Source organism: Pholis gunnellus, assembly GCF_910591455.1.
Source record: "Pholis gunnellus genome assembly, chromosome: 11".
In the NCBI taxonomy this organism is placed as follows: domain Eukaryota; kingdom Metazoa; phylum Chordata; class Actinopteri; order Perciformes; family Pholidae; genus Pholis; species Pholis gunnellus.
In genome coordinates this window covers 19,710,100-19,729,964 of record NC_136538.1, presented here as the reverse complement: position 1 = coordinate 19,729,964, position 19,865 = coordinate 19,710,100, and the positions used below count along the sequence as shown (strand labels likewise).

Genomic DNA, 19,865 nt, shown 5'->3' with positions numbered 1-19,865 from the left:
AAAAACTAATATTTTACTGTCCCTTTAATAAAATGACCTTAATCGATAAATGGTTGCATGTAATTGCTGATAATCATTGTCATCACCTCTCTGCAAGAGGCAGAGCAGCACTCAGTTATTGCCCTCATGACTCCCTGAGCTTTGAGTCACCAAAACCAAAATGAGCAGTGAGAGCAGTGAGGGATGGAAATAGAGATGGAAATGATTTTGGCCTTTTCAATGGAAAGAGATGCTCTGTCTGTAACTAATTAAATAAGTTCATGTAATGTGCAGTCCGTGACAAGTGCTACATCGTCTGTCAAGAGGGTGAAAATTGAGTAAAACTATAAGTACACATTTCATTTGGACTTACTTCTTCTTAAAGCCTTCCGCCAGACACGTTTTAAATCATGGAAAACTCTGCTTTAATTAATATCACGTTTGAAGTGGTTTTCCCACTTTAAAAGTACAAAAAAAAATACTCGGAGGAAAAGACTCGGAGCGACACGTTTTGGCCTCTTGAATAATTTCTCTGCAAGAGGAAACATCGGAGAGATTTAGCCTTACATGTTTGACTCAGAGACTAGCCGACATATTAGAATGGTAAGTGTAGTTAGCATCTTTTAATGTTATTGTTTAGCTTTTAATTGGCAGTGGTGGTTGTGAAACACTATCTGCTATGGCGTTCCAGTGTGCTCACATCTGCCATTGTTTTGAAATGATATACGGAACAGGTATTACAAAATACCTGTTCCTACACCTGGCTCCCCCTCCGACGCCCCTCATTTCGCCCGAGCATACGCTATGATAAAGAAAGCCCCACCCGCAAGTTGACTGGATTGGTTTCTTAGGTATGTGACTCATTAAACCCTGGCTGTCTGACTGTGTTTCTAACACTTATTGGTACACTGCAGGGCAGAAATGCACAGCCATGGGATTGACTGCTTATTTTCCTCAGAATGTGTCTATAAAAAAAACATCATAATGGACATATCAACAAGGTTAAAAACTTGATTTTCATTTCAGCAAAGATCTCGGATAGATATGATGTATCAGACCCAGATAAACCGTACAAGTTTTAGGCTGACCGTTAGTTCTATTAGCCTTCAGATAGTGAGAGCGAACGCGATAAAATCCAAGTGCAGAGGCCGACATCAAAACAACCATCAAACAGTAGAAAATCAACATTTAATCTACAGAGTTAGACAGGCAAAGTGAAGATATGGTCATACTTCATTTGATCTCAACAGGTTTTTAGGCACAGGGACAAACATTTAAAAATATCATATATAATAGCATATATTATTCTATGTAGCATAAAACCTCTTTACCATGACAACGTATGCACTTCATCATTGGCTGTACAAAAATACATTTGAATCTCTCTTTCTCTGCACATTGTGGGCATGTTTGTAATTGTGTTTGTCCAGGTGCAGATGTAGGTGCTCCTAATGTTTTCTAAACTTGTTATGTATGCCTGTGTGTGTGTGTGTGTGTGTGTGTGTGTGTGTGTGTGTGTGTATATGTATGTGTGTGTGTGTGTGTGTGTGTGTGTGTGTGTGTATTTGTGTGTGTGTGTGTGTGTGTGTGTGGTCCTCTTCTTGCAGCTGTGGTTCAGCCAAAGTCGATTCGTGGGCGGTACTCAAGAACCATGGGATATGTCTGAGGGAGAGACAGAAAAACGTGAAACTGTTTCAGAGGAGACAACCTGTCGTTCTTTGGTCTTCAAACCGTAAACGTTCACCACACGGCTGCTGGAACACTGAGGGCAATAATTAGATACTGAACCACTGAAGCTAGAACATCCTGTGCACAGGTTATCGTTTATTAAACAGGCTTTTGGAATTTTTTGAAAAGGTGCAAGAACAGTTGTCGCATCAACAACCTGTATTTTCAACCCAATTCCACATGACATGCTGAAACACAGACACAGACACACACACACACACACACACACACAAATCTCCAGTAGTTAGATTTGCAGCCGTAAGAAGTCAGACTGACAGAGCGAAAGACAGACCGGGCGACTCCTATTTCATCTGACGTCAAACTGCAGGTTTTCATGAATTCAGAGCCAAAGAAGAATGTGAATCCGTTTCCATTAAACTGCCCAGGATCGACCTGGCTCTGCTCTGCGAGGATAGAAGCCAAGTGTCTGATGCAGAAGAGCCATATATGAAAAAAAAAAAGTAATAAAGGCGGCTGCTCGCTCTGCTGAAGCTCAATTGAAAAGTGTATCATTTGATATCTGTGGAATACAGAGGGCTGTGTAACAAGCTACTCTTTCTATTAGCTTTAATGGAGCATTCTTTTTCCAAATATGAATCCAGAAGCAAGCCTGCTTATCACAATGTATTTGGGTTTAGCTTTTGATTTCAGACAAAAATAAAAAGCCTGTACGTGCTTATTTGGTGCATTGAAACATGGAACTAGTGTAACCAGATGTTTGCACGTTAGTGCTTTCATAACAATAAATAGTCTCAGATTTCTGAAGTGATTTAAATGGGTCTGGTGTGCTCAGCAACAGCTCTGCCAGATTCACCAGAAAGAAATCGGGTGAATCAAACTGTGACCAGCTTGGATGAGATCAATGCAGCTGTCCAGGTTATTGTTATTCAACTTGACACATCAATATAAAAACAATTAACTGTTCCAATTTATGTTCGTCAGATGGATAAGTCTCTTGCCATAGATTGGTAAGAAGAAAACACCATAACACGAACACAATAACAGACTTCAATCAAAATCAGTCTACAACATGTTCAACCACTCTCTATGGCTGTATTCAAACAAAGATCTTGTTGTCGACATCACGAGGAAACCTTGCTCATGTACGTATTTGTCAAGTTGAGAAACATGTCAACATGTCAACAAATAGCAATCTCTGCAACTTTGATCACGGTTGCAACATGAACATTCTTGCAGCGGCGTCTTGGAGCCTGTATTGCACAATGTCAAAAAAAAGTACAGCAGGACAAACAAACACTTCCTGATATTCATGTCAATATCTGTCATGTAGCATGCTCATGGTGAAAGTTTAGGTTGTTTCAAAAGTTAACACTCTCTTCGTATATAGATGAGCCTTGACCTTGCAGGTCCCTGTGGCTCTTTCAGTAATTCATCCATCATTCTGGATAACTAATAGAAATGTCAATGAGGACAACTTGTACATCTTGCCTCCTTTGGTTGTAAAGCACATTTGAAAGAGTTAAAAGATGTGCGCTACCCTTTTCATAAAAAATTCAAAAAGTGGATGTTTGTCAAAGCAGCTGCAAAGTGAAGACTCGGTCTCCTGTTTTTGGAGACTGTCTACTATTTCTGGCAGCTCGAGGCTGCTGGTGCAGCAGAGTACAGCTGCTGTCGTCTCCTCTGGCTTTTTGCATTTTGCTGCATCATGCCTCGGAAATAAAGAACAACACTGAATCCAACCTAAGCAGACTCTCGCTGTGCCTTTGTATCTGCATCCCTGACAGCATTTTGCTCTCCAAACACTTGAATTATACTGCGGTAACAGATTTTCTCTTCAGCTGTCAGACACTTTTAAGGGATTTTGTTGCAGTGTCAAATGACGACTGTAGAACCTTCCAACCTGCAGCACCAGCAAATCTCCAGGAAGGTGAAAATACTGAAAACTAGATTTGCTGTGAAATATTACAGAATTTACGTACTTTTCCATTGTCTATTTCCTTCAGGAATATGTGGTTATTAGACTTAATGCAAATATATTCTACTTTCATTTGTCCCCTCTGGAGTCACACTTAAGCTCATTAAATGTACAAAGTGTAAAAGGTTCTTCCACTGGGGACCCTGACTATTCGCAACATCTCAGTCTTTGTAATCTTCTGTCATGAAACAAAGTATCAGGGTCAATGCTAAAAGAAACAGGGGTCAACAAAATCATTAGGAATCATCCTTCAGAGTTCTGAAGAGTACACACTTCTGTAGCTTCAACATGGACCTGCCGGCAGATAAAGCAATGATTCACCTTGTTGATGTAAAACTGATATTATTTATCAAGGACGAGGGACGTGATTCATGGGAAGGTTCTCATTCCAGTGGGGTTGCCTGTCGAGATGGTTTAACCCGAGTAGATACGATATAGGTTTAAGGCCGGGTCACGCCGCTGAGTATCTGCTCTTTGCTTGGGTGAGTGTAGGAATGTAAGGCTGCTCAAAAGGTACATTACTCAAGCGTTAGAGAATGTTGTCACTTGTCAGAGGGCTCAGTAGATTTATGACGACAACGCCTGATACCCATTTCAGGACTGGGACGAATGCTCATCCAACTTCCAGCACACATTCAGCACATAGTACATTGATTCAATGAAAGATTTTAAATAATTTAAAAATAAATATGTGACATGTGTTACATTTTGATTCAATGAAATGCTGGCCACCCTGGCCAAAAGTGTTGAGCTTTTTATTGATGAGATAATAAAGTGGTGGACTGCCTGTAGGAAAACAAAACAAAAACAACGGTATCAGTCATTTGATTCATAGATTAGGATTTCAGATTAGGATATCTGATATAATAATTGTTTTAGTGGCAACTAAACTGTACTTTAATAACAAATGATGTCCTCTTGAAATTAAACATGTATGTGGTTTTCTCTGTCTCAGTGGGATTTTCGCCTTATTTTAAACTCCACATCTTGAGAGTGTGCTGTGTTTGAGGTGGTGAAGAGGTTCATCTTTCTCTGGTTGGGCCATTTGCTTGAAGGTGTTTAGGAAAGAGTTTTGTGTTTCATTTGTAAGTTATGCTCCATCACTCAGACAGAAAACCTTCCTGCTTCTGAACAAACGGTGCCAACACCTGAAACTGATTTGTGCTAACGAGGTGAGTCCACTGCGTCTCAATAAAGAGGAGGGATGGAACGACTGCCACAGCTGCAATAAGTGACTTTGTCTGATCTCAGAAACACCGTTTGAGGTTAAAAACGATGAGAGTGCTCTTTCTAATCTGAGAGGGGTTTGACCTTCATCTGAACAGAGTACACAGAGACGGACTATCTGGGACGGCTCCGTCTATCCAACACGGCCATCTAACATTTAGGCATTTAGTATGTTGTTTAGACACTTCAGGACAACAGTCCGGTTCAGGGCCGTAGTCTATTTGATCATATGACAAAGAATATATATTTGAGGACATTATGTGTAATTCTGTACTCCCCAGATGAGCATCTTAGCCACTTATTGCGCAGTCCAAAATGATTTTAATCTAAAGGCCTTAACACACCGGGGGTGTGACAAATGAACAACACAAAAATGTGAAATAATCTCCTGTGAATATTACATATCCAGGGCTTTTATTGTGAAAATTAAGAACAGGAGTGGAATATGGTTTGTGCTGCCTTTGTCTAGTGTAATAAAAACGCCAAACTTGGTTTGGACTACGGCACTTCCGTGATGTTTCATAAAGAACTCAACCCTCTTCGCACAACGCGATTGGTTGATGCCTTTATTTGTGGAAGTGTTCGTACTTCTGGATCCCCAGTATGAACACTTGAATAGCTCTTATTTGTATCATTAGATTCTTTCCCTCTATTCATGTGAAAGAGCACGAGAAGGTGGCTGGACCGAGGCGGGGTTAAAGGAAACGATAGAGCGCTATCTCATATGGGACCATGGATGAAATATGGGACCATGAAAGATCACCGGATGAAAAGGCTAATTTTATACTGTGAAGTCAAACTTTGCTGTTCCACTCATTATTTCAGCTCTCGGGTCCGGTCTTGCGTCCTAGGGGGAAGAGCTCTAGACCAGATAGCAATTACATTTTACCCAAAACAGATTTGCTTTAGGGTTGCTAGGACAAAGTATTCAATGGTAGAACGTCTTCCTGATGCAATTTAAATTAGTGACAATTTAGTTATCTAACCTAATAATTTTGGAACACATGACAGTTAATAAATCAAACTGAACAAACTCAACTGCTCAACGATATAATTAACTGCCAGTCAACAATAACAGGCATCAGAATGTGTTCATTACCCAGTCAGCACAGACAACAGTACTTCCCAGATACATTTTGAGCGAGTGTGCATGTTTTTTCTTCTTCTCATCACCATCAAGGCAATCAGAAGGTAGTGTCCTGTTCTGGCTAAATGACATCCCAAGACACTGAGTGGTAAAAGATGAATTTTTCTCATTCCCATGTGAGTGCAGCCATCCTGACCGGCCTCTGTGTGTCTCAGCGTCAGAGGGAGAAAATCAAGTCAAGCTGCGTAGTTGTCAGTAGGATGAGACTGATGAATGACTCGGATCTTCTTTCCCTCCCTCTTCTGTCTCCATTCCTGTCTTTCATGCTTGGAATCTGTCTCTCTCACCCTCTCCGTCACTCCTCTCCTTACCTTATCCTTAACCGGACAGCATTTCTTGGTGTTTGTCCTTCTGACTCACCAGGAGGGACATAAATAATTCTGACGGGCTGATTTCTGTCTGTTGTTTTGGAGCATGCGAGTTGTGGGCAAAGTGGGGGCGGGGGAAACACTGCTAAGGAAAGATTGTGCTTATAAAGAAGCTAGAAGAAGCTAGTTTTTCACTTTGAAGAAGCCATCTTCACATATTCAAATTCAGTGCTTCAAATACATTCAAATTCAGAGCCTTCACCTGGAGTAAATGTGATTCATCCATGGCATCTGCCAGTCTATATAAAACCATCAGGCGTTTCTCGTCCTCATGGAGTATGTTGAGCCAAGTCACCACGTTTCCACATCTAAACTAAGTCATAAAGACTTGCATGCTATTATATATTTGTAATCATTGATTGGTGATTTGCCAATCCATCATCCTCCTCTCCTTGTCCTGACCTGGTATCTGATGCCACCTTCGGTAACAGCTGTGGACGGGAACTTTCAATAGCTAATCATTCATGTGAATACACACACACACACACACACACACACACACACACACACGCATGTGCAGATGAACGGATAAACAAGTCCCCATATACAGGAATTAATGCACTCCACCCAAGCACGCACATAGTCCACTGTAAACTATATCCAGATGACGGTCATGGCCACACACGCACACACACGCACACACACACACACACACACTAGTCCACTGAACCAGATTGGACCCAAAAGTGTGAGAACAGGACAACTCCTCCTGGTGCTGTGTGTGTGTGTGTGTTCTAGTGCTTCTATCTTTGTGAGGACCAATTCACATTTCAGACAGAAGACGTTTCTTGAGCAAGAATTTGTCTTTTTTGATGGTGGACGTTAAGGTTCACACAAGTGTTAGTGCAAGCATGTGTTTTTTGTGTCTATCTGTGTATGTTGTTCGACCTTCATTCCCTGAAGAACACTCCCATACATCGAAGTGTGTGACTCCATCTCCAGCACTCGGGAGTCCTCATCCGCAAAGCATTTCCTTGACTCTTACTACTATGAATCTGTCAATATTAACTTTTATAATCAGGAAGTCATTAATTCCTGCGATGATATTCAAAGGAACATTTATAAGGATGGATATTGTGTACCACTGGATTGAATAGAAAGCTCATACTGATTTTAATTTAAGATAACGTGGGAGTCAATCCAAAGTGCAGTCAACTAGAATTTACTTCAGTATTCAATTTGACCCTCTGAGTTTACAGTGTTCACAGTGGTGAAGAAACCAAACAGAATGTAAGCCTGTGGCACTTGAGTATATATAGTGTGTAGTCAGAAGTACAGAATCAAGGCTTTGAATAAGTGAAAGGAATATTCAGTGTACATGTCTAAAACGCTGATCATTAAAGGAAGCATAACTTTCTTTCAAGAATCCTGAAAGAGAGTTTTAGTGATGACAGATTATTTGACTAAAAACTTTCTTCCTGTAAAAAATATTTAGAATAGAGAAGTAATTTAACCAGTGCTTTCCTGCTCCAGTGCATCTACACACAAGCATGCAAACACGCACACACACACACACAAACAGGAAGTGAGGGTGACAGCCTTACATTCTCTCCATGTAGCCTCCATCGGGTCATGTAGATGAACTCCAGAGTGTGATCTCTTCCCATGATCTCTCCGTTACACAGCACATCCAGCTGGACACAGCAGAAAGAACAAAAAAAAGTTAAATTATTTTTAGAAAACAAAATTAAAGAATAAGATTAAAGAATCAATTTTATTTAATAAAAGGATCAAAATGACAATGCGGTGCGAAAACCTCAAAGGGTGATATGACACGGAAATTGACAAAGGAAATGAGAAAAAAAAAATCGTAACCCTACTGCACAAAATGAAAGAAGAGGGGAAGTTCACTGCGGTAATGCGTGGGAGGCTGCACTGAATGTGTGAAAGACTGTTTGAGATTCAGTACAAGCTCAGTCTAAAGCAAATGTGGACGCCGTCAGTTTTTAATCCAAGCTGACTGATTTTTTAAAAGAGTGGTTTATGTTTTGTGTTATGTTTATTTTCTTAAAGTGGGACATGTGTTGGTTATTTTACTTTAATTGTATTTTTGTGTTATCTTTTAATTAACAAGTGTACTTATTGGATTGGCTGGTTCATAGTTCTGTGTGGCAGCTTGATCACTTTTGGGGTCTTTTGGGTTTTTGAGTCTGTAGCTATTAAAACCATTGCACTAGCTAATAATAAAGCATTTGACAATAGTTGAGATAAATGTTCCTTATTTTGCTTTAAACTCACAGCGTATAGGTAATGTTGCTGGTGGTCAAGTCACCTAGCCAGTTACTCATGATTGAAAATAATTAGCAATAAACTTTAGGCTATATGAGACCAGTTCAATCATAAAGTCATAGTGTTTGAATAGTAAAATGTCTGCATCGTATAGCATATAACGTAACTGTTTTGTGTGGGTTGTATGATTCACTGGTAATATCATGTGATTATCACATGTATGTATTTAAAGATGGCATCTCAGTTGATATTATAAGTGTGAAGAAGAGCATTAACTCGAAACGTCAGTTGTTTATGTGCTAATAAATTGCACTTAAGGGAAGCTGCAGTTTACGGACCTGAATTAAAATTTGCAATGAATCTGTTCCTTACCTCATAAGAGCTAGGCAGCTTCAGTTTAAGACTGAGAAACTTCTTAATTGTTCCCACTGTGACTCTACTGGAGCAGCGGATGAACCTCTTCATCAAATCCTAAACGGACGAGAGACAAATTCCATTACACTCTAATCTAATGAGAGAGATAACTAAAAGATATAATTTAGGAAAAGTCCCCAAAACACATTCAAACCTTTACAAGAGATTAGTTACTAACTGTCTAAGAAGCTCCGAGGCATTTACAAACCAAGCTGTTTTTAAGGCTTCTTGATGAAAAAGTTGCACATATAATCAATAAAACACACAGACGCACACACACACACACACACACACACACCGTGACAGTGCTCTCCCCCGACTGTCCCGTGTTGCGTAGGCAGTCCAGACAGATGGCTATCTGAGGGTCACTCCTGTGGTAATCTTCATCGCCGCCATCGTCATCATCATCATCACCTCCACCGCCACCATAATCGTCTCCAACATCAGGCAGTCCAATCCGCTGACACCTCAAAGTTTCTGCTGTGGTATGAGACAAGCACGCGCACACACACACACACACACACACACACACACACACACACACACACACACACACACACACACAAATGTTAGAGTGTTAATAAGTGAGATGTGAGCCACTCAAATCTTTCTTTGAATAGGAAAAATTGAGTATCAAAATGTCATAAGGATATGATTAAAAGTTGATAAATGACAATATTTGCCCTCTACAAAGCTTGTGTGGGGTGTGTGATGCATATGAGCAGGAAATTCCCTGATGTCCCACATTTTGATGAAACTTCATCAAAAACTTCCCTCATCTATTTATTTGACTTCTGCCTACTCTAACAATGAGAGGAAGAAGACAAAAACTGTAACATGATTTACATACACGACATCTGACATTACTACACATCCCAGGGTTTCTCCTGGTACTAACAGACAGAAAAATACAGTATAACTGTATATTAATCCATTACAATTATACGGTTCAATTATAATCACAGTTTAAATGTGACAGCTTACCTTGGCCGTTTTCTCTGGGTTGGTTCTTCTTCCAGAATTCCACTTCCTGCTGTTCCTCTTCTGGTTCACATAAACAGATAAAACAGAACAACAGGTAAAAAGACAGCGTTAAAAAGCAGCACGGAGAACTCAGACAGGAAGTATTTCTATAAAGAAGGAAAGGTGATTCTGATAATGCATAAGCTAGTGCACTGATTGAAATCCTGTCCAGATAGAGACCATGTGTTTAAAGTATTTGTGTTTGAAGAAATCTATTTTTCTTGATTGAGCTTAGCGTTTAATTCAAGTTCTTTGGGGTGTAATGGAAGAATCTGGGAAGGTTCATCCTAATTATCAATGCGTACAAGCTCCTTTGCATACAGTTCTAAATTAAGATTATAAAGAGTAACGCAAGCTTGTAAAATAGCCTACAGTATGGATTCTGTCCAGACAATAGGCTGCCTTGCCATAACTGATTTATCTACAGTGGAATTTGTTGTCTTATATGAGCTCCCTTCACTCATTTGGAAATACAAAACATAAAGCACTGTCTGGGTAGCCGGAAGCGTATGGATAATATCTTTGTTTATAACAGACCCATTTAGAACTACAGTGCAACCTAGACAATCATTTCTGTTGTTGTTTCTGTCTCCTGTGGTATTTCTGTGAATTCAATTAGATTTATTTCACACTCTGTATGAAGTATGTTCTAGCCTCTAATGAACAATGAAAAGAGAAATTGTAATAATGCCAAATGAGGTAAAGCTAGCCGCGGGCTAGCTTGATTTTAATGTATAGTGCAAAGAAATCCTCTGCATGGACATGACACGTGTGTCAGGTACAGAAAAAAAAACAACAGTCTACTCTTCAAAAACCATAAAACAGAATTCATACGATACAGATTTTTACAGCACTTGGCCGAGCGACACAAGCCCTACTAAAACACAATACGTTTGTTCCATCAATCGGCTGCCAGAGCGCTCCGTCACCGGAGGTAAAGTTATGGAGTCATAAAATTATAGCACCTTCACAGCTTTAGTTAGACATTTTGACTCGGCTTCTTGGATCAAAACTGCAGAGCAGTGCCCAGGAGCTTGTAGGGATTCTGTTTTGCTCAAAAGCACTTCAACATGCTTTTCGGCCATGCAGGTTTGAACCCAGTACCATTTGAGGCCATTGGGTCTGATTAATTACTAGCTTCTATACTCTGAGAACAGGCATGTGTTCATGTGTGTTACTGTAATGTTAATCCGGATGTTGCTTAGCACAGTATATAATAATATGTGCCTTGTAAAAAAAACGATGTGATCAAAGTGCTATTGTTTACTAAATAACATGTCCACCCCCCCATGAATAGTCATATAATTAAACATGGACTGCAAACTGAGAAGACAGATTGATGAAACCATCTGGCAAGCTCACTTTCTCTGAGTCCAGGCACCAGCTTGAAAATGATCTCCTCCAGGGTGTTGTCCAACCTGAGAATATGGAGAGAGAAGAGTGTGAGAAGGAGGTGGAGGGAGAACATGATGACGAGGAGGTGAAGAGGAAGTTGCATGACGATTTAAAGTGACAGTGAGCAGTAGTGGAGGTAAAAGAGAAAAGGGATCAGGTGGGCAGAAAGCAAAGAGAAGAAGTCAAGAAGGAATACAAGATTAGAGAAAAAAGGAAGATATAATAGAGAGGAGAATGAGTTGGTGCAACAGATGAGTAGTTGTGGTATAAGACAAAGCAGATGACAAATCAGAATGAAACATGAATGAAGAATAGATAGCACATAAGGTAAAGAGACAAAGAGAAGGATAAGAAGACTGAGATAAGGTAATAAGGGATGAGATGATCAAAAAGTAGAAAGACCAGAACATAGCAGGTGGACCAAGGGGGCCACTAATCAAATGGAAATTAATGGAATACAATGTGTGGTACTTTTAAGCGTTGAAAACCCCATTTTTGAAACTTAGAAACAGAATCTCTTTTAAGACGAAGAGAAAGAGCCTTAAAGTAGATTAAAGAAAGTGAAGGGTGACAAACTACCAATGAAAAACAGAGGAAATAAGCTCACTCAAATAAAAGAGGTCAGAAAAAATGACATCTTACCTGAGCATCTCCAGAGGGTTGGTCTCATGGACCTGAATGCCACATTTAGGACAGTCATTACTGTCCTCAAAGTGCTGCACAATACAGCTCTTACAGACTGCAGAAGAAACAACATAAACACAATTTATTGAGGTTAAATTAGTATATCTAATGGCTACTCTTTGTCAAGACAGTTTGACGTCATCTTGTTTAAGGATTCCAAATAAAAGAAAGAAACCTGCCTTTAGCACTTGACAACCACATGCTAGTTAGCTTAATATCTCGCTCATTAGCAGGTTAGCTAACTTGTCGATAGTTTGCTCACTCACAAGCTTGTTTATAGGTAGGTTAGCTTGCTTTGGTAACAAGCTAATAATGTGTTCACACAATGCACTGTGGGACAATTCCAAACAAACCACATGATGTCAAACTGTCCTGATCTTCTGCCGTTGATTTCCACTCATTGAAATGTGTAGTGTCACAAAGAAAATATGGCTGTTGTTTCACTCACAGGTGTGCAGGCACTCGGTGACCGTGGTCGGTTTTATCAGGTAACCTCGACACAGGTAACAGGTGATGAAATGGTTAAAGTCCCTCACCAAGTGCTTCCTTCCTGTGGCAGCCATGTTTGGAGTCTTTTTTTAGCAAAGCTACAGCGAGATACTAACCAGGAGTCAGAGTTACAGTTTAAAGCTGAAGGGAAGCTTTAGAAGAGTCAGACGTCCATTCACAACAATAAGGAATGGAAAAGATTACAGTTACAGGTGAATATTGGGTGTCAAAGTTTGGTATCTTCACCAACACTCGCTAATGTTAGTCCAGGCTAGTGCATACAAATGTTCGCTATCCACAATTTATGAGAGAAATGAGAGAGCCTACTGTGTAAAATCCTGCTCCATCCTTGACCCAATTTCTATTTTGTGATCAGTTTTTCGTTATCAACATCTCCCACACAGAACTTATTCCATCTTCACTGAACCATGTTACTCCCATTGAAATAAAAAATAAGACACCAGGTTTGTCCAGTCTGTGCAATCCTGTTTCAAACAACCACGCTTGTTAAAGTCCCAGAATTCCTGGAGAGTAAGACGTCACGCTTCCCTCCGCGTCTCAGCCAAAGTGCCATTTTTAATCCATGAGGGGTCAGAGGTCAGCTGACGACAGTGAGGCCAAAGACCTCTGCGTAGTCGGCCTCATCCCAGTCAGTTCATTCATCATTATGGTGCTGCTGCTGTTGACGTCCTTCTAGTGGCACATGGTGACACGGGACCGTCTGATGACCTTTTAACCTCAAACTCAAGTTACCTAAAGACAATAAAAAAACAAATATAAGGAAGTGTGCTATGTGCAGAGTACAGATAAAAAAAACTAGATTTAAAAAAACTGGAATTGAAAGATATATTCATGAAGATATTTACAGACATATGCACAACCTTGCACAACTTAAGACACAATAAGAACATTTTGAAATGTCTATAGAGTCCCTTATAACTGAATAACAAAGACAAATTAAATATAACTATATCTTTACAGTGATTTTTGAGGAATGACTGTTTGCTCTCGTAACGCATTTGATAAGATTCTGAGTAGAAAAGAAAACATAATTCATCAACATTCAATCAGATCAGAAAGTTGTGTCCATGACGTGCAATACTGCCTTCAACACCAGGAATATTATCAACAACCAGAAAAGCTCCATATGACGATTTCAGGCTGTGAACTGGCTCACAGTCAGTTTAAAGGGCAGTGATTTAACCTATTTATCAAAGTCACCTTGTACTGACTTTCTGACTCGTGAGGATTAGATCTCTTCAAAGGATTGAATAACTCCTGGCTCACCACAAGAAGTTACATGTCGGTCAAACATGAACACAGGTTTTTTGAAGTATTTGGACAAATGACCAATGTTGCCGTCTTTCTGGTCACTCTCTTATTGTTCTGTATTATTATGACCCTCGGTGGTTTATGTTTCTAGGGTTTTAAGACTATAACTGTCAGGTGTTTAAGACTATTTTTCTATATCTAGACAGTGTATAGCTGTAGGGTGTACACAATCATCATTTTACTGTAATGCTTGTGCATCTTCATTCTTTCCCCAGCTTTTTGGTTTGTTCTCTCCTATCTGCTTTGTTGTCTAATTAATGTATTTATCATTAACTAACAATGAAATGAACATTCACAGGGTTGTTGCAGTTGCTGACCTACATGCATCCGTCTCTGGATTACCATTACTATGAATAGCTAAAGTCTCCAACTTGGATCAACTCCATCCCCATTTTGATGGATTTGAATGAATTTTAGTTGCCCTACTTCAAATATATTAATATACAATATTAAGCGTCATAGCGGTGGCGGCAATTCCATTCAGAAATGTCCTTTCTACTGTGCAAAGCCTTTTATTCAGATGGTAAGGTGTCAGTGCTGCTATTACAGTAAATTAAGTGAGCAAGCCGGTAAATGATTCTGGATGTGGGATTAGTCACTGTTCTCAGGTCTGATTCATTTCCTTTGGAAACACACAGCAGTCTATAATTACCTGGTAATATCAAATACTAATCATCGTGCAGATTATTATAATAACAGTTACAGAATAAACAGTTTGGCAGGCAGGTTGTATTTATTGACTTTATCCAAAATCAGTTTGGCTCTTCTTACTCGATTTTTACTATGAATGCAACCAATATGCAAAATGAGTTTTGGTGGGTTTACCTCTTTTTTTTATTAATGGTAGGGGGATACCACAACATATGATTGTGCCAGAAGTCAACACAATGAAGCAGGAACAACTCACCACTGCTTATCACAGACAAATTATACGTTACTATAGGAATACAATCAAAATAAAGTTTGTGATACTGTAGCTCCTGTGTGAATACTGTATGTATAGGGCTCAAATAGCTGCTCTAAATGCCATAGAACAATATGGTGACATACACAATATATCTGCCAATGTGGGCTGTCTGCTGCTTTGACAACTTTCTTTAGATATGTGCACACCATGAAGAGACCAAGCAATACAGTCAATAAGTCTTATGTTATGTTACTGTTATATTTCAAAATTAAATAACATACTTCTCCGTACTAGAGAATTTCTTCACGTGAATTAAGTTATATGTCCAAGATACTTTTACAATTATATGTCTAACTGCGTAATTACTTAGTCTAGCATATAAAGTAGTATTTTGACTATATATGTCTGTTTTATATTGTCAATTTATATGTATGGGAAATATGCACTTGAAATTGAAACATTGTGCCAAACTTTGCACAAAAAAATAGCAATAAGCTCAATTCTGGTAACTGCTTAAACTCTACCAAGACTTTAAATACTCAGAGTGATAGACAATTATGGGATACATGTGCCATGTTTCTAGGTGAAGAAATATTTTTTAAATTCCAGCAACCCCAACACAAACGACCTCACCTGTCCCTTAATCCATGGCAAAACGTTCTAAGAAATTAAATAAATCAAAATCTGTCAAGACAGGCAAACAAACTGATGTTTCTTGGTACAGCTCTGTGTATTGAGATGAGGCAACAGAACTGCATGGCTACATAATTGACTTACTCAGCCAAATTTATCATTATCAATAACTAAGTCATAATATTGACTCACTGTCAGATGTATGAGATGTAAAACGTTATATTCATTTTCTTTTCAATTTATTTTAATTTGACTAATCATCTCAAATTAATAAAAGTAAATGTTGATGTAGGTGTTCATTTGTGGCATTAGTTTGTTGTTCTAAATCGTAGCTCATTTTATATCCACCTGATGCTGCAAACATAATAGGTGCCAACTGTAATATTCCCAGAACCAGCTACTTTCATTTGGGGTCTACTTTATTCTCACGTGCATACTTCCATCATTTTGAAACGACGTCACACAAACGTCTACGTCAGGTGTGTAAACAGTGTTGAACACATGCAGAGCTGGCTCCAGGCAGCTTACTCACTGAGGAAACAAACAGACAGGGGACATGTTGTGTACTCGACTCCAGACGCCTGCGTCTTTTTTAGCGTGTTTCGCTTTTTGCTAGAAAAATCTCAAGTGCGCAGTTCTGAAATCCTCCCCCCCAGTATCCGTCAATGGGGAACAGTGGCGCGCGCACAGGCGTGCTATTTATTCACACGCAGCGGATCTGCTTATCTCATCGTTGAGGCGCGTCACGGTTTACGTCACCTGTGTCAAAACAACATCAATGGACGACACACGCACATTACAGTGACATACGCCGATACATAATAGCCAACACGTTCAAACGCGCGCAAGCATACGCGCGTGTCGCAGCTCTACCCATCTATCTACACACTCGAGCACACACGTAGACACGCGCGCACGCAGCACGTATCGACAGTAAAAGTTGCAAAGCTTCGTTCCACGGCCTTTTAACGACACCAACGGGAAGCGCACTGTACGCGGGTTATTCGCTGTTTGCGTGAACATACCGTAATCCCGCATGTGAGTGTGCACGGCGACGCACTTTGCGTTTCAGGAGAGCGAGAGAGCGAGAGGGGGAGGGAGGGGTGGAGAGAGAGAGAGAGAGAGGAGGTCCAGCCAGCAGCGTCAAAGTTTGGCTGTAACGTATCGCGACCGACGTCGACTGATGAATTCGCAGAAATAATAAGAAATAATAACACATTCCTCACCTCCGACCACACTTTCCCTCTGCCCCCGGAGTTATGGATGCCGCGGCTGGGCAGGAATGTCCACCATGACACTGCCCGGTTCTCCTGTTCACTCCGGTCCGTGCACTGGGTGAGGAGAGAACGCGGAACTGGTCGGCTCGTATCTGCCCCAGTCCGCCCAGCAGCCAGGCAGTCGGGTAGGCAGGCAAGCAAGCAGGCAGCAGAGAGAGCAGCGGTGGGCGGGGAGCCACCAGGCAGGCAGGCAGGGCTCGGAAACTGAAAGCGGTTGTGTAACTGAGTGACTATTGGCCTACAACACACACACACACCACACACACACAGACTCTCATGTGTGTAGTGATGATCAGGGATGAAGCGAAGGCAGCTCAGTTTGGTTTGGTTTCATTTTCATGCATCATACAAAGTACGACTACAATAGCAGATCAAGTCAAGAAATAACATTTTAAATGTGCATTACAGTACAGGTACCATAAAATACACATCATAAAATGCATATACAAGTGGCATTTATCAATCATATTTAGGCCATATATCATGAGAAGTCGAGTTTATGAGAAAAGTATTAATGCTCCCAAAAAAATGTATTAAGTACAGTTCAGACGTTTCAGCACAATTTCTTAACAAGATACCGAGCATGGGAAAGTATCAAATACAGACCTTTAAATTAGGCTACTCAATCTCCTCTGGGATTGAATAAGGACACAACATTAAACCTTATGGAAGGTTCTGTTTGTCCGAGACGCCTTATTACCATTCAGTACGTACATTAGTTACTCATGTGTGCCACCATCCTGATGAAGACGTAATGGCCCAACATCATATAAAGCTGTACCCAATAAAAAAGGTTCAGTGTGCTGGTGCCTGATATTCGGATGAGCATGTACACTACTTTGTGCCTTTGAGAAAGTTACGTTAACATTGTGAGATAAAAACTACTATAAAATACTAAATCATATTAATGAGAAGGTTTTTCATCATATAAAACCGCATTCACCCACCTCGATCAACTAAGATTACTGTCATCCAAAATGCAAAAACACCAGCATCTGAGGCGATTAAGACTGAGAGATTAAGTGCATTGTTGTAGTTGTTTTGTCATATTATCATGTTTACTATTTATTTTGTCACATAGCTATTGCAGATTTCAGTGTAGTGTTTTTGTAATCTTGGTGGTTCTTCTATTGTATATAATAATGTTGTTATTATTCTATAGTCTTTTAAAAGACTTATGTTGGATGTTAGTTACACCTGATAGCTCAGCTGGTTCAGAACGTTTGTGTGGTTGAATCTAGTTGGGGACATTTAATGAATGACTTTTCTCCTGTTCTCAAGTAAATAAACATGATGACAGTATATCACACATTTCCTTCTTCTCATGTTGCATATGCAATAGTCTGATTTGTGGCTCCCTTGGTAGAGAGATCAGTAGGACTGAAAGAAGACCTTGAAAGGAAAACAAGAAGTTTCTCTCTCTTTCACGCTCCTCCTCTCTTTGCTTCAGCTGACATAAGGTAGAGAAAGATCCGAGGAAAAGAAAAAAGAAAGAAGGACGTTGATGTGGCAGGAAAGTGAGAAACAGGCTAAGAGATGCAGACTCAAGTTTGATTTACAGGTTTAATTAGAAAGACGGAGGCAGTGAATGATTCAACTGTCCTCCCACTCTGTGATCCCACTGTGGGACCCTTAAGTGTACCACATGTTAATGAACGCACATATACATGTTCCACAGGCTTCATCAGGACGGGGGACAATTACTACTGCCAAGCACACCTCTCAACACACGGACAACGCCTCAGCAGGCAAAATAAATGTTGTTTTGTCTCCCAAAATCCACCAAAACAAAGTTCATTTGAAAACTGTATAATAACATCAGTAAACACAAGGATTGCATTGGTGTGATATACCATATATACGGATTGCCCGATACCGTTTAAATCTAAACACAAGGTATTTGTCAGTGTGCACAAGCGCAGGCTCAACGCCCGACTGACAGAAAGCGCTTCGAGCGTCATAGCAATAGCCTTGACACCGACACATTGACTGACTAACAAGCATTCTATTATTTCTATTCGTATTTCTATTATTATAATGTAATTGTTCTTTTCACTATGTAAAGCGGTATGTTTGAGTACTTTACAGATGTTTGTTGGGACTCGGGACACCCAGCTTTAAAACCGGAACAAGACTCGGAGTCTGTTGCGATATCGGCTCTGTGAGGCTGTGCTTACACTCAGCAGGGCTTTAAGCTAAATGCCAATGTCAGCATAACATGCTCACAATGATAATGCTAGCAAGCTGATACTAAGCAGGTTTATTGTTGATGTTAGCATGTTGCTCAAAGCACTGCTGCACAGAGTCACAGAGCTGGTATGTGGCTGTAGATTCTTATTTTGCATCTGAGGAGTCTCTTCCAGCTTTTTGTCAGTCTGCAGGCCTTTCATCTATATGTCAGGACTGTTAGCCATGGCTACATGTACCTGATGCTACTTCTTGTTGGAATCAAGAGCACAAACCTCTACTCCTCCTCCTCCTTCTGTGAGTTTGAATCAAAAGAATTTTAGAAATGCCTGTAGTTTTTTAGCAGAGTTGTTGGAGCAGCACTGACACACATACAGTGAGGGGCCACTGGAGGGATAACAAAGTCTTCAGTGACATCACCCTGTGGGACATGACCTCTTGTTTTGGGAAGTGGAATGTATCACCACGGCAACACAGTCCCCAGCCACACAGTTGGACAGTTCTTTGGATTGTAAATTCCAAAATGACATTTTTGCCCTGCAACATCTTCAGTGAAGAAATGTGTCTTTTTCTCTTGAGGGGCAACGATCCGTATTGTTTAATGAATCCGTTCCCACCGTCTCCTGAGGTGCTGATAGTTCTCATTAGATGTGGCCCAGACGTCATGCATTATTTCCTACCTGCCAGATGAGTTGACAAAATGGAAATAATGTCTGTTTTCATCAAAAAGAGGGACTCACAAGTCGTCCCCAATGAATGATGCTGAATGATAGTTTGAGCATGAATATGAGATTGGGAGTGTGACAGTTTTAGGGGTTTGGAAGTTTGAAATGTTGCCTGTTAATTGCAGTGCTTCCACTTGTTACAGACTCAGGTCGGATCCAAACGCAGGACACGGACAGTGGTGGTG

At 40.2% G+C, this 19,865-nt stretch overlaps 1 protein-coding gene across 2 annotated transcripts; it reads right to left on the bottom strand.

Moving 5' to 3' along the window:
* Positions 1-1,148: 1,148 nt before the first annotated feature.
* On the bottom strand, positions 1,149-16,852 carry LOC306702817 (polycomb group RING finger protein 5-A-like). Of its 2 annotated transcripts, none has more exons than XM_079168527.1 (9): positions 16,718-16,852; positions 12,579-13,372; positions 12,089-12,185; positions 11,414-11,469; positions 10,013-10,072; positions 9,327-9,508; positions 8,987-9,085; positions 7,930-8,019; positions 1,149-1,641 (listed from the first exon to the last, which is right to left on the bottom strand). In XM_079168527.1, exons 2-9 carry the CDS (start codon positions 12,691-12,693, stop codon positions 1,594-1,596), a joined length of 747 nt encoding a protein of 248 aa, XP_079024653.1. In that variant the 5' UTR covers positions 12,694-13,372; positions 16,718-16,852; the 3' UTR covers positions 1,149-1,593. The 2 variants fall into 2 exon arrangements, with proteins under 2 accessions (XP_079024653.1, XP_079024654.1); XM_079168528.1 differs by lacking the exon at positions 16,718-16,852 and adding an exon at positions 15,921-16,005.
* Between the last annotated feature and the right edge of the window lie 3,013 nt (positions 16,853-19,865).

Excerpts from the sequence above, each read along its gene's own strand:
- LOC306702817 (XM_079168527.1), bottom strand. The coding sequence starts at position 12,693 with ATGGCTGCCACAGGAAGGAAGCACTTGGTGAGGGACTTTAACCATTTC. Across the intron at positions 11,470-12,088 it reads AACCCTCTGGAGATGCTCAG|GTTGGACAACACCCTGGAGG; the intron begins GTAAGATGTCAT and ends CCATATTCTCAG. Across the intron at positions 10,073-11,413 it reads GGTGCCTGGACTCAGAGAAA|AAGAGGAACAGCAGGAAGTG; the intron begins GTGAGCTTGCCA and ends TATGTGAACCAG.